General features: G+C 35.9%; 3 protein-coding genes across 3 annotated transcripts; 1 reads left to right on the top strand and 2 right to left on the bottom strand.

The window, feature by feature from the left end:
* Positions 1-1,023: 1,023 nt before the first annotated feature.
* LOC113740775 (transcription factor ABORTED MICROSPORES-like) lies at positions 1,024-4,129 on the bottom strand. The gene is made up of 9 exons (XM_027268300.2): positions 3,828-4,129; positions 3,602-3,704; positions 3,349-3,528; positions 3,187-3,265; positions 3,008-3,076; positions 2,151-2,834; positions 1,760-2,068; positions 1,497-1,673; positions 1,024-1,396 (listed from the first exon to the last, which is right to left on the bottom strand). The coding sequence occupies exons 1-9, from the start codon at positions 3,961-3,963 to the stop codon at positions 1,178-1,180; spliced, it is 1,956 nt and encodes a 651-aa protein (XP_027124101.2). The 5' UTR covers positions 3,964-4,129; the 3' UTR covers positions 1,024-1,177.
* A 1,490-nt stretch (positions 4,130-5,619) lies between these two features.
* On the bottom strand, positions 5,620-9,367 carry LOC113741529 (uncharacterized). Its single transcript, XM_027269061.2, has 5 exons — positions 9,142-9,367; positions 8,172-8,276; positions 7,157-7,412; positions 6,922-6,999; positions 5,620-6,125 (listed from the first exon to the last, which is right to left on the bottom strand). Exons 1-5 carry the CDS (start codon positions 9,181-9,183, stop codon positions 5,989-5,991), a joined length of 618 nt encoding a protein of 205 aa, XP_027124862.1. The 5' UTR covers positions 9,184-9,367; the 3' UTR covers positions 5,620-5,988.
* Positions 9,368-11,299: 1,932 nt separating this feature from the next.
* LOC113741822 (uncharacterized) lies at positions 11,300-13,850 on the top strand. The gene is made up of 3 exons (XM_027269465.2): positions 11,300-12,383; positions 12,566-12,616; positions 13,489-13,850. The coding sequence occupies exons 1-3, from the start codon at positions 11,567-11,569 to the stop codon at positions 13,536-13,538; spliced, it is 918 nt and encodes a 305-aa protein (XP_027125266.2). The 5' UTR covers positions 11,300-11,566; the 3' UTR covers positions 13,539-13,850.
* Positions 13,851-14,534: the final 684 nt, after the last annotated feature.

Raw genomic sequence — 14,534 nt, 5'->3', positions numbered from 1 at the left:
ACACAAGTTCGTTTGTGAATTTAAACAATCGTTCGCCAACATGGAACTAATTGTCATTTCATAAAATTTATACTCCCTCCGTCCCAAAATTTGGGATGTTTTTTGGGAAACGCACTTTTTATGTACAGTAACATTACGGGGCAGGCTTATCTGACTCTTTCAAGCGTATCCTTTGCTGTTTGTGGAGTGAAACAACAAATTGGTGGGACCACTTGCCATTAAGTCACTTTGACTAAAAGGCAAAGACAACCAGAAGGGTATAACTTCCGATGATGTGTTGTGGCTGGGTCCATCAGAATTGGTTAGTGCAATATTGACTTGCCAATAGAAGGGTATAACTGGAAAATAATTGTAAAAGTGATTTGACTTTTTCAAAGTGACTCAAATTTTGGGACAAGCAAAAAGTGGAAATATGACATTAACAATGGGACGGAGGGAGTAGTTAATATTGTATTCTTACTTCCTAATTCTAGGTTTAATTGTTCACAAACGGCTCGTTTATATTAAAGGAGTTGAGTTCGAGTTTGAACTTAGATTTTGCTTAACAAATTGAACACGAGGACAGATTTGGAGCTCGAATATTATCCAACAAACATGAGTATTGCTTGGGTAGCTCAATGAATAGAGTTCACAAGAGATACTCGGTTCGACTCGATTCGTTTATAGCTCTAGCTATTACCACTTTTGAACCATTTTTTTCTATATCTCAAGATAAAAGAACAACCGATGAAGTGTAAAACAATACTATGCACTATTTGTGAAGCACTTCTGCAGTGGTTGAAAGATCAAAATCTTGGAGCTTCAGGACCTCTGAACATTAGTTCAATTATCCAATAGGGGAAAAAAATTGCATCCTCAGTCTAAAAAAATCTTAGGCTGAAACTATCGAGCTATAAACATGTAATCCAAATTTGTTTTCGTCCCAAATTAATGGCAGCAATTCCAATGAGGTATGAGTTTTTATAGTTGAGATCATCTACGTCCTTGCTGCAAATTTGGAACACACATGTAGAGGTTACTTGCCAAGAGATATGGTCTTATTAATTACTGTCATGAGGGGTTTACAAAGCTTCATCTTATTTCATATCATATCATATCATAATGAAGCTCATAAATCATTCTTTTTCGATTAATATAACATCAATAGAAGGACAACTGCTATTCCTATTGTGCTTAATTAGTTATGCAGATGTTGGAGGTGGTGAGAATTGATTTGGTGGTTGTGAAGGCGGGAATGGTGGTGGTGGTGGTGGTGGTGGTGGAGTTGGTAAAGATCCATTTTGTCTTCATTTTCTGATGCTTTAGCCATATCAGACCACCCTCTAGATGGATTTCGAGTTAGTTCGAGCAAGGACTCCCTAACATGATCTGCCTGGAGCATTTCACTGTCCTTTCTCTGAAATCATAAGAAGTAAGAAGGCAACGATTACATTCATCCACTTATTCATGGTTAGACAAATTAATCAATTCAATCCAGAGGAAGCATATACAATTACCTCCACTTTAAAGATGTATGACACTAGGCATGTGTGTCTGGTTGCATTTACATTGTTGACTTCCAAACCAATTGAATTCAAGGCTTCCATCAACCTAACAAATCCACCTGGTTTATGCTCACAAAATACCTTGACAAAGAACTCATTCCCATCCAGTTGTGTAACTTCCACTTGTGGCTACAAATGTGAACTATGCATCATGATGAAAGAAAAATTGGACAACAAAAAATCAGCACTATAATTGAGTATAGAAGTGGTTATACCTCCATTTGCTGCACCTTATCAGCAATATTCTCCGGTTCCTGACTTGACAGATCCGTGCCACCATTACCTGATATTCTCTTATGATTTCCATTTGAGGTAGTTTCATGCTCAGATTTATATACTCCAAAGTTCATCCCATTTCCCTGAAACACATTTGGTGGGAGAATGTTTGGATTATTGGTTATTCCAGAGTTCCTCGGATCCTCATCGTCTGAGTTCTCTTCAAGCTCATCCTGGAGATCTTTTACTTGCTTCTGTAATTCCTTCACATACTCAATTGCATCCCCAAGTATGGAAGCTCTATCCAACTGTAAGACATTTCAAGTCATAGATAAGAAACTAATCATGGTTATTGATTTTAGACTCATTACTATAGCCTGATATTGTTACCTTTGAAATTTTAGGGACCAAGGCACGGAGGGAGTAGAGCCTATCATTAAGCTTCTTTCTACGCTTCCTCTCAGCCATAAGATTTTTGGATTGCCCCTTTTCTGTTCTCCTTCTATACTTGGCATCATCCTCATCATCATTTGGATCACTGTCAGAGACTGAATTAGAAGGACCATTCTCCTGTTTGTAAGAATCATTTTCATTACCTTGATCTTCCTTGTTAGGTAAGGGTTCCATCATTTGCATAAGCATGTTTCCTGATTGGCTCATCATGTGCTTCTGCAATGCTGCCTCCATATCCTGGATTCCATTTTCCATGGAAGATGTAAAAGTATTCAATTCATGTGTTCCCTCATAGAACATCGTATCATTCTTGCTTCCAGCATTATCCGAAATATAACTAAAGGCTTGCGCGATATTCAATGGAGAATGGTTCAAGTGTATTTGATCCATGGATACATCAGAAGGCAGCTCCAGGGTTTGTTTCCCCGTAGAGGGATTAACTGGTGAACTGAAAATTTTGCATGAGGCCTTTCCGTCACTTCCTTCAACTGCATGAAGCCCATCCACATTTGCTGAGAAGCTTGAGTGAATTGTGTCTGCATGAATGAATATGGACTGCTGCTCCAAAGAGATGTTGCACTGAGCCGTAATAAATTCAATAATTTCTTGATCCTCAGGTACCTGTAGCAGAAATATGAGAAATACACCAGAAAGTACATTCAACAGGAACCAAAATTTCATATCTATAGTTGCATATATTTATTAGTTATCAGAGGCAAAATCAGTCCTGATGAAATAGAAATAGGCTTCTCTAAATCACATGAAGAGGGAAGAAATTAGACAAAAGAGTTTACCTGCTTAGCAACATAAAACTCAACCAGTCCACCAGGTACCGGAGTCAAAACTCTCGTTCCCATTGAATTCTGTAGTCACGTGACATAAAAGAACAGGTTATTCTAGCATTGCATAGGAGGCTGCTTAATTATGGGAAGTTTGGTACTCACGAAAACTCATTCTGAGGACTAAATCTTACTCCAGAAAGGGACGAATCCACGTTAGGGGAGAAGTTCAACCATCTGGCCTGGTTAGACATCAAAGTCTCTCCATACATGCTGCAAAAATTGGCCATTATGATCCAATGATTCAAAGAATCATATAGATGGAATATGAAAATCAAGTTGCATAGGAGGCTTACCCGCAGCCAGAATCCAGAGGAATTGAAGAAGGTAGCTGTGCTAGCAAATCGCAGGCTTTGGTTCTTGGATGCTGATAGATGACATCTCTGCAAGGAAGGGAAGGAGAAAGAGGGAAAAGTTCTTCACCACTATGGATATTCTCAGTTCCAGCACAGCAGCAGTCCACCAACTCAAGAGACCTGTAACAAAACTAAATTTTGAGTATAGGAGGGACTATTCATTATGCATGGCATAGATTACAATGCATGCTACCTTTGATCTTCAGTCAACCCCCAAATGGCAAAGTAATCCCAACTTTTCAAGCCCAATATCGGCCTCAACCGTTCTGTGAAGTTCTGGACTAGGTTCATATTTCCTATCATATAACATCCGAGCATGCGTAGTAAGTACTATTTGCTTAGATAATCAATACAGATTGGAAATAGGAATTGGTCAGAGAATCAGAAGATTATGTCATTTTCATTATGTTTCAAAGCACCTGTCCAAGTAGACTGCTTTGTCTTGCTTAAATTGTCTTTGGCACTACTACTTTTGACTGAACAACAAAGGGAAGATACAAGAAGAAAAGAGCAAGATATCAATATGAAGCATAAAACACAGCACCACAAGCCCATAAATTTTCAGTTGAAAGCGATGTCTAACTGATGCATTATCCCAGATACCATCATCATTCCAAGAATCCCATCTCAGCAAATGCAGAAAAAGATACTTTCTGTCTACTTAATATCGGAGTCTATGATTTGGAGAACCATGCATGGAAGCAAAGTGATCACTTGTCTCCTTGTAATTGACAGTCTCCTTTCTCCTTTTCCTTTAAATGTAGAAATATAGTTGGCTGCTGTTATATTGGTAGGTAAGCAGCAGCTGATGCATGACAAAGAGGGAAACTTGGGTTCGTTACAACTTATAACATTTGAAAGAAGTTCCCAAAACACAAAGTATATGACATAATCAACATACAGTTATGGCCTTTTTCATGATTTTCTTTTAATTGATGGTGTATATGTTGGTTTATTATAGTGTACAAAATTGTTAAAAACTGCTACCATTACTCCATTGGAATATTTACCATTTGTTGGGATGATGGCAGGGACATATTGCATGAGCTATGATGGCGTACAAGCCCTAACTACCTTGAAAGTTTTTCATTTGTTTGAGTTTGGCACTCTCTCACACCTCAGCTTGTACATGCCGGAAATCAGGAATTGAAACTCTTGCCTCCCTGATGAAAGAAAATCAGTTCAGACTCAAGATGAAAGTTTTTTTTTTTCAAATACAATACTAAAATAAGGCTTAGGCATTTGCATCCTTGCATGGAGCAGAATGTGAAACTAGAAAACACTTTCTTTTTTTTTTGACCTTTTTTCCTTTTTCTTTTGGGGTCTTCTCTACTTAAACTCGTGGACCGTGACCTCTAATTTCCTGACAATGGACACATAAGTTGTTGCCGACAACCATCCCAAAAGGTTCATGGCCCAGATTCTGTCAATAATGCAAAAATTCAAAACATAGAGACTAAAAAAAAGTCACGTTATTTTTATTCAACTGAAATATACAGTCTCACGTGAGAAATAATTAAATATGACATTTCTATAAGAACTCTTATATGGTTTAAAAACGGTTGCACCAATAATTTTGCCTGCCCTTCTATCTTATTTAAACTCATTGTCATATGGCATTAGATTATTGATATTTTTACTTAAAGTTATAGACTATATGTTGTAAAATCATCTAAAATTAGCAGGAACTGCATGACTTGAACCCACGAAATTGGGCTCAGTGGTAAAATATTGTTTTTGTTATACTTTTTTATCACTAAGTTACCCCAGAATAAAGAAACATTTATATTAGTGCTAAGACAACGCTTGATGGTATACGTCTAATTACATTTTAAAACGTTTACTGAATATTGCTTAAGTTGGTATCTCTTCTTCCAAAGCCTATTAATTCAACTTTGCAGCCAAACTTGCAACTACTAGGTTTTGCCCAAGACAAAATTTTCTTTCTGGCATAACCAAAACGATCCTCCCAAGGAAAAAATAGTCCCATAATTTTGCATGTATGGTCGTGTTATATAAGCTCCAACTCCGATAACATAGGATTAAAATAACCTTCATGGTAGAAATTTATAATGGATTAGTTAGAGAAAATGCATATTCTGATAGCAATATTTGGATCACAGAATCAAGGGATTTGAACCTTCCTGCACTACAAAACAAAATTGCTAAGGTGGTCTATGGCTAGATCACCAAATTTGTGGGATGCCCTGCTGAGACAAAAGTTATTTCTTATTATAGTTGATGGTGATTTTACATCATTTCTACTTCATGTCGACCACCACGAGTCATGCAAATATACATGTATAATTCTAAGAAAGGCAGGATTCCAAAGGGGAAAAAAATATTCCCCAGCAAAAAGAGAGATTAGTGAAAGCAAAAAAGCCTATTCTGCTCCTCGTGACCAAAGGAGCTGAAAACAAAAAGGATTTCATTGCTGAGAACTTAGAGCTGTCGCGAGTCCTCTCCATCTCTGGCAGCTTTCGCAAAGATTCTGGCGGAACTGGATTTTGTTCCCAACTGTTAAAACAGTGCTGCTTTGCCCAAAAGTCTATTGACTAAAGACTGAGCAAACCAAGTGGTTTATTTACTTAACTGCCCCTCAAGCCTCTGAATTGCAGCACCAACACCGGTCTTTCCTCCTGTAGGATCACTCTTATCATAAGTAGTAGCCAGTTTCTCTTCATTTGCTTTTTCTACAAGCTTCAAATGAAGCCAACCTGCAGTAAAATGGTTCATTAGACTTTTAGTTGTGTTATTCCCCACAAACATCTGTCGACCTTTTCCAACTGATTTTCCTCTTAATACAACATTAAGATCCGAATCTGAAACTTTAATAAGGGTGGACCAATAACATCAGATGTTGAAACAAGGAAGTTGTAAAGTCAAGCAATAGAAAAGAAAGTTCCATAATGCCACACAACTAAACTTAGCTCGCTCAAACATTTGTGCATGACATGCGTGCAATAGCATTGAAGAGCATAATTTGGTAGCTATAAGTTTGAATGAGAATCAAGCTAATTTGGTAGCTAAAGTTTCATGATCACAAGAAGATTCCTGTAAAATACGTTTGAAGGTTCTTAATCACTAGTTATGGGAGACAAATGTCCATGAGTGACAAACTTAAATCTTATTCAGGGATCAAGTTCTTAGGCCTCAATATACTTTGCCTCCTTTGACTTCAATTCTGTTCATGCATGCAGAGGTAGGGGTTGGATTGGGGGAGAAGGGTCAAGAGGAGGCTTGCCAATTATTCCTGATCCTTCATTTGTAGCGGAAAATTAATAACCCAAATTGACAGACTGAAGAAACATCAGAAACAAAAACCATAGCTAAAAAACAAAATGAGAAATTGAAGGAGAAACTTTTTGTCAATCAATTTACGGCAACAGGTATGATGATACTGAATTTTCCACAGCTCACAAAATGAAGAATGAGAGGAAGAAAGATTTATGACACCCTTCATAAACTAGAAAGCAGATTTGATGGTGAAACAGTCAAGGTTAATTATATTACCAAGAGGGAAACAAACTGCTGCACCCAAAGCTGATCCCAGCATCACGTTCCTTACACGCCAAAGGAGTGATCCTGGCACTACAAACAGAAGGAATGCATGAATTTTAGTAGACAAATAATAATTTCTGTTGCTATAAGGTGTAAATGGATAAAACCAGCCTTCGTGTTATGCACCCCTAAACTGACTATCAAGAAAAAGAAAGACATAAACACAGAGAGATAAAGGGGTTCTTACTAATTAGACCAAAGGTTGCAGCAGTAGCAGAACCAGCTCCCACAACGTTATAAACATCATGCACCCCTCGTTTTTCAGTAAGTAGATTTTGTAAGCTGTAAAAAGCAGCAGTAAACATCCCAAGACGAACTCCACCAACTATAGAGCCCCGAGTAACTCGGATAAATCTTTTCTCCATAGCATCTCGCATCAGTCGATACTGTTCACGTTTATCTGGTGTGCTTCCCATCTTCAACATTACTTCAGCATCTTTACTCTGGGTACAACAACACAAAAATGTCTTAAAATTTAAAGTTTATAACAGAAAGTATGAAAAGTCCAACTAAATCACATCTTATAGAAGTATCTAATGAGCAATACTTGTTCAAAAATTACCAGAAAAATAATTAAATGGCTATACACCATCAGATTTGTTATGGAGATATAAACTAAGCTATGATAATGCAAGATATAAAATTGCACTAATTTTCAAAAGCTGACCAACATTGCTCATCTGCAAATTACTCTGATGAAGTAAAACAGAAAAGAAAAAAAAATCATATTCTATTTCAGATTATAGTTGACAGAATACAATATATTTGTTTGCTAAAATAGCTGGATTATACTATCTTGGTAAAAGTCACTCCCTTCTATGAAATTCCAAGACTTTAACTTCATCATCTGGCAGTCCTGAATGTGAAAATATGGTTGTACAAAAATTTCTCCAAAAAAAAATTTTCTTTTCTCATTGTCAAAGACACTAAACATGTTTTTGACTCGACAAGAATGGCACAAGGCATAAATGCGATCCTACAATGAGATAAAAGCTCACGAAATTCAAGAGATCATAAAGCTATCCATTTCTAGGAAAATCAAAAACTGACCCTTAACAACCAAAATAAATGCCTGTTCTCTATCCAGAACTGAATCAGACAGCAGGCCAGACAGGATATATACCTTCAGCAAATGGTGTGAAGCTTAAATATTCTCATGCAACAAGATGAAATAATAAACATATATCCTGAAGCATACTTACAGAAGAAGCAGATGCCTCCTTGCTACCCCCATATAACATGCCAGCAAATATTCCAATGACAGTTGCCGTACCCCAGTTGACTGTTCCAGCCATCTTTCTAGTTTCCTTTCAAGAGGGGCAAAAAGAAAAGAAAAGAAAAGAGTTATTCTACTAATACACAATTTTGTCTCCCTTGTCATCATCAACCTGCAGTGTCATTCGACACTACAATCATTGTATATTTCACAGTATCAATACAGTTAGTACAAAACTACAGCAAAATCATGTTATGACTAGTCTTAAACAGGTTTTTCTACTGGTACAACAACGAATTGCACTATAAAACGAATATTAGGCCCTCTCCCCCTCCCTCCAAAACCACCCCAAAAAAAACACACACACACATACACACGGGGTAGCTGCTACTTCATCAAGTCCAAAACTTGGGAAATTAGAATTTGTTTCATCACTTTGCCAATGCTTAATACTAATCCACTAATCATGGCAATAATTCTCAGTCCAATACTACTTTTTCAATTCTAAAATTACATACATTGGTTTTATACTCGTTGGATCATATTTTAAATATAAAGAGGATTCTCAATATGCTTGTGACAGGGTTTTTCGTTCTTTTTCCTTTTCTTTTCCCTTTCTCAGACACTAAGAAAATCAAAATGAGATGCACGAGAATCAAACTCTCTCCTTAACTACTCCATCCGCAAAAGAATATACAGTAATTACCAACTAGCAAAAATATTACTAAAATTGAACCACAGTCGAAATAACAATTCCTTTACGATTAATTGCATCCAAACCTAATCATTTCCGCACAAAATCCCAACTTCTTCTATTCACTATAGCGTATACGCGTTGGGAATGAAGGAAAAAGTTCCACAAAAATTCAACGGTAAATGGACATGACGAAAAAAAAACTACACAAATACCCAGCAAATGGAATGGAAAAATAAAAAATTGAGTGGCAAATGCTTACTTTTGAAGCAGTTTCCTGTGGTGGTTTTTCAGGGGTGTCCATAATGATGAAACCCTAATATCTCAATCAATTTGTTGGGAGGTGGGGAGAGCTGTGCAGGTTCTTCAGCGACCGATTGAGGCGACGGCCCGTGGACTAACGTCTGAATTTCCAAGCGTCGCCGGTTTGAAGGAGTAGGGGCAAGTGGCTCCGCCTCTAGACGGTAGGCAGTAGTAGTGTCGAGTGTGTGGAAAACGGTAACGGGTCGGTTGGAACCAGGCTCCACCCGAGCTAAATCGGGTAATTATTAGATCCATCGGTTAGCTACCGGGTAATAATTAATAAACGCCCAAAAAGGACCCTGATGGAACCGAATATTTGATGATTAACATTAATATTGTTTTATTTAGTATTTTTTACGACAAAATTATCAAATAAATCTTTTATATACTAACACTATATATATAAACGAAAATAGGTGCATATCATGTATATAAATTTTAATATTTAAAATTTAAATTCAGATAATATGATATATATTCATCTAACTCCATCAGTGTATACAAAATTATTTTATTATTTTAACAACTTAAAATTACATTTAAGTTTGACTTATTTTATCTTTTGTACCAAACTTGCTCAATTTTTGTCGAGTCAAATCAAAGAGTTGAGTCTAAATTTAAAAGTAATTATTAGTGTTAAAGTTTGTCAGTGTTTAACTTGATTTTTAAAAAATATTTAATTTGATAATTCTTAACAATTCTAATATTAAATAACTTGATTCATCTTTCAGGTTTCAGCCCTATCATTATTCAATTAAAGCAAAACTCACAATCCTTTTCTTAATAAAATTTTTTTTCCGTCCTTAGTTATGTAGACATCATTTAGGATTTCATTTACATGGTCAAATTGCTTAGCAAAGTAGTTGTTAAAATTGCGAAGTATTTGTGTAATAAAAAATTATTAACTCCAAGAGATGCTAAGATCTAATCAACCAAAAAAAAACATAGGTGCAACATTACCAGAGCTTTAACATTTATACTTCTTTCTTCTAGGATGAAATAAAGTAAGTTACTAGATTAGCAAAGTGCACTGGTCTTAGAAGTTTGTGAGCAAAACTATCCTCCCTCTTAAATTGTTCATGTGCTGGAGTTCAGACTCTTCCTGCAATCATATAGACACTGGTGAATGGTGATAGTTATTTTAGGAGTAAAAAACCCGAGAAGCCCCTAAATTATCATCATTATCTACTTTTGGCCCCTAATCTATTTTTTGTCTCTAATTAGCCCTTGAACAATTAAAAGTGTATAGTTTAAGGATTTCTGGCCATTTTAGACATAAATCCAGATGGAATCGAAGGGCATTTTTGTCCAACATTAATCAAAGCATCGAGCGCAGGAGTAGAAATTCCAAAAAAAAAAAAGAAAACCCTTCATTTTCCTTAAACTCTTTGTCAAATTTCTCCATAAAATTTCCAAATTCATTGATTTCATACTTGAGAGGGACATGAAAAGTTTGATGAAACTTTGGCCACTAGGGTATGAAATCAGTGAATTTAGAAATTTTGTAGAGAAAATTGATGAAGATCCAAGGAAAATGAAGGATTTTTTCTTTTCAGGGTTTCTACTCCTACTCTCGATACTTTTTATTAAATTCTCAATGATTTTGATTATGATCGGACAAAAATGCCCTTGGATTCTAGTAGAATTTATGTTTAAAATGACCAAATGTCCTTAAAGTATACACTTTTAATTGTTCAGGGCCAGTCGGAGACAAAAAAATAGATCAGGGTAAAAAATGGACAATGATGATAATTTATGGGCTCCCCAAATTTTTTACTCTTATTTTAGTGATAGAACCTGCTTCAATTTTCTTTCTTGGATGTAATTCCTTTTTTCTCCCTCTCAGATTCTGAGCTTCCTGGTGCACACACATGTTAGTCTCTCTGCTGTAGAATACTACTAAGTAGTAATTGTGGAATTTCATCTTCAATGAAATCGATAAGTGTTGTTGGACCACCTGCAACCTGGAGTAACAACAATAATAATGTCAATAGCATGTCAATATATATTTTTTTACCATAAAGCAACCAGCAGCATCATATCCTTCAAAATTTTTATTATCAAAAAGCATATTAAAGCGAGCATACAACTATACAAGCTCAAAAGTCAGACAAATCTTCTGAAAGAAACCACAATCTTCTCCTCATAAAGCAACTTAAAAGTTAAAACCTGTATACAAATCAATCAAATTCTTCACCCCCAACATGTGAATATGAATAAGGTTCTAAACTCTTCAGCTTAAGCAAAGAATCATTGCTTCCTCTAATATCCTTTTTCCTTTCACTAAGCAGATTAAAATAACAGTATCTTCTCCGATACAGTCTTCCTTTATTCCCGTCAGGAATCAACAACTCTCATCTCTGTCAATATCAAGAGTTTCATCCATGGCTTGCCTCCTCATGTTCATTCTGTTAGTTCTATTTCAGGCAATAATCCCAGTAGTTCTCAGCCATGGCAATGCTCAAACATGTAGATCTTATTGTGGGAACCTAACAGTTGACTACCCTTTTGCAACTCAATCAGGTTGTGGCCATCCAGGCTTCCGGGACCTCTTATTCTGCATCAATGATGTACTTATGTTTCACATCAGCTCAGGATCATATCGCGTTTTAGACATCGATTATGCTTACCAATCTCTCACATTACACGATCCTCACATGTCAACCTGTGACTCAATCGTGCTAGGAGGCCGAGGCAACGGCTTTGTAGTCGAGCAGTGGCGATCCCCCTTCTTAAATCCTACTACAGATAATGTGTTCATGCTGATAGAATGCTCAGCTGAGTCACCATTGTTTGAAGGTTTTCCAGGGAAGCACTTGCCTTGTGGAAATGTTTCAGGGATGGGATGTGAGGAGTACTATAACTGTCCTGCCTGGGACATAATCGGGCCTAAACGGGTTGGCCCGGTGTATGGATCGGGTCCTCCCGAGTGTTGTGCAGTGTCATTTGAGGCTATTAAAGCTGTGAATCTTACAAAACTTGGTTGCCAGGGGTATAGCAGTGCTTATAGTCTAGCACCCCTGAGACTTTCAGGGCCTGATGGTTGGTCTTATGGGATCAGGGTGAAGTATTCTATACAAGGGAATGAAGCCTTCTGCAAAGCATGTGAGGCCACAGGTGGGACTTGTGGATTTGATATTGATGGCAATAGTGATTTGTGCATGTGCGGAAGCTGGAATTCCACCTCAAATTGTGATTCAGGTATGATTTTTATGGTCTAAATGGAAACTTTTTTCAACTTGGTTTGATTTCCAACATCAAAGACTAGTAAGGGTTTCTTTGATGTAGCCTGCATCATGATTACACTTGTTGGTTATTCAATTTCTGGTGATGTTTTGGTTAAAGGTCATTGTTCTTAGCAATTGAATTCTTGTGCAATGCAGTCCACTCAACATCCAACAGAATAAGATGGACTTTCATGGATGCAATAGCAGGTATGGTCTAAATTTCCATTAGGTGACTACCAATTTCAGTTTTCATTTCAGATTTAAGACAAAGATCTAATTGGCAGGAAGGAAGGAAGGAGTTTTTAAGTGGAAATTCCATCTTTGGGTTAAACTGGACTTTTTGTGGTCTCCACAAGTAATTGTCAGAAAGTAGTGCATAACTCCTCATGAGGTCTATTTGCTATACAATACATCGAATTAGAACTCCTACAAATAGAATTTCCCCTTTCTAAGAAATATGAGAGGTCAGCACCAAATATAAATGTTTTAGATATTGGAGCTAAATAATCTAGAAACGGCATTCAATTGGCTTTAGTTTTCCTTTTTTTGGCTTTTTATTTATTTATCTTTTGTCTAGTAGGATAGGTGTGGAATTTAAGAAGTGCGAAGGGAGAAGGGAGATTAACCTTAGTCACTAGACCAAGATCAAAGAGCTTTAGTTTAGTAGAGGTTTTAATCTAGTGGTTAAAGTTGAAAATTACCTTAACTGTCTCGAAATTAAACTAGCCACTTTTCTTTATCATATTGGGTGACATAATTTTGGAACTCAAACGTTTGAAGAACCATATATAAGATACTTCTAGAATTCTATGAGAAAAAGTCCCAGAAATTATGTTGGTTTGTTTGTATTTGCTAGTTATTCTTATAAATTCTCAGTGTCATCATGCCAAAAAGAAAACTGAAATTAACAAGGAGACAAGAAGAGAAAAAACATGAAATGAGACTTGAAGGGATTAAGATGCAAATTGTACTTGTATCAATAATTTAAGGGATTCTAATTGATTCTACTATTATTCTTGTCATTGGTTATTAAAAGTATTTGACATTCCACCCAATTAACACCCCAAATATTTTTGCAGGCCTCTTGATGACTGAGATTATTTGGAGAAATCTCCCCAGCCTTCAGTAAGAGAGATAAAAAATCTTTTTGGGCAAGAAATGCTGAGTATAATTATGCCATCTAGTATAATAGCAACCCAAAAAAAAAAAAGGAAATTTTGTTTTTACTTGTGATATGCTAGCATCCCCATTTTTACAGCTCAGTGTATTATTGATCAACAAGGGAGAGGTTTTTGTGAATCAAATGAAAAAGGGGAAAATTTATGCATATCTTGAGATCTTAATCTCCTGTAAAAGAGAACTTGCATTTTGACTATTGAGAAATGAAAACCAAAGAAAGGATAGGTTTATGCATCTCTAGGAATCAACACCTTTTTGTGAAGCTTGAAATGTAATATTGTCTAGTTCTTTCTTAATTAGCAACTTGCAATTTGATACTTTTATCTGTGCATATTTCATGCCTAAACTCTAATACAAAAGTTCAACAATGGGTAGCATTCACTGAACAAGATGCAAAACAAAAAAACCTGTAAAAGAAACTGTCTATATAGTACTATCTATACTGTATATTAAAGGGAGGAAGCTTTTGATGCAAATTCTATCATAACTATTTATATCATATATATTTCAAAAAAATTCTATTGCTTTATGTTATTTCTAAACTACCCTTAATAACACTACTCACTGTCAATATATATGTCCTTCTACCCGTTAAAATCTATTTCTTATTATTTTATAATTCAACTTAGTTAATAAATCTTAATTTTTATTGGCAACTGTCAATTATAGTTATAGATTATTACCAAATAATAATCAATTTGTACATCTTAGTTTGGTGAATTTTCTACATATGTATTATCAAAATAATATAAAAATGATTTTCATGAAAATAATCTTTAACTTATATACTCAAAAAATGTTACTAATATTTTCTTCTTTAATTGCACTTGCAGTGGTATATATGTTGGCTTGAGTACTAGTTAAGAATTAAGAGTGTGGGCAGACATTGTGGTGGACCTAGTGGCTATCGAGAAGTTGCCTAGATATTTTTTGGTTTTTAAATTTT

The sequence above is a fragment of the Coffea arabica genome, chromosome 4e (assembly GCF_036785885.1).
Source record: "Coffea arabica cultivar ET-39 chromosome 4e, Coffea Arabica ET-39 HiFi, whole genome shotgun sequence".
Taxonomy (NCBI): domain Eukaryota; kingdom Viridiplantae; phylum Streptophyta; class Magnoliopsida; order Gentianales; family Rubiaceae; genus Coffea; species Coffea arabica.
This window is presented reverse-complemented; position numbering and strand designations above follow the sequence as displayed.

Bases quoted from the DNA above. Each gene is read 5' to 3' on its own strand.
- LOC113740775 (XM_027268300.2), bottom strand. From the start codon at position 3,963: ATGGGCTTGTGGTGCTGTGTTTTATGCTTCATATTGATATCTTGCTCT. The intron at 3,705-3,827 runs GTGCTTTGAAAC...GTTATATGATAG, and splicing joins AAAGCAGTCTACTTGGACAG to GAAATATGAACCTAGTCCAG. The intron at 2,835-3,007 runs GTAAACTCTTTT...TTTCTGCTACAG, and splicing joins AGTTTTATGTTGCTAAGCAG to GTACCTGAGGATCAAGAAAT.
- LOC113741529 (XM_027269061.2), bottom strand. From the start codon at position 9,183: ATGGACACCCCTGAAAAACCACCACAGGAAACTGCTTCAAAA. The intron at 7,000-7,156 runs GTAAGAACCCCT...TTCTGTTTGTAG, and splicing joins TGCAACCTTTGGTCTAATTA to TGCCAGGATCACTCCTTTGG. The intron at 6,126-6,921 runs GTAATATAATTA...ATTTTACTGCAG, and splicing joins AGCAGTTTGTTTCCCTCTTG to GTTGGCTTCATTTGAAGCTT.
- LOC113741822 (XM_027269465.2), top strand. From the start codon at position 11,567: ATGGCTTGCCTCCTCATGTTCATTCTGTTAGTTCTATTTCAGGCAATA. The intron at 12,384-12,565 runs GTATGATTTTTA...TGTGCAATGCAG, and splicing joins CACCTCAAATTGTGATTCAG to TCCACTCAACATCCAACAGA. The intron at 12,617-13,488 runs GTATGGTCTAAA...ATATTTTTGCAG, and splicing joins TTTCATGGATGCAATAGCAG to GCCTCTTGATGACTGAGATT.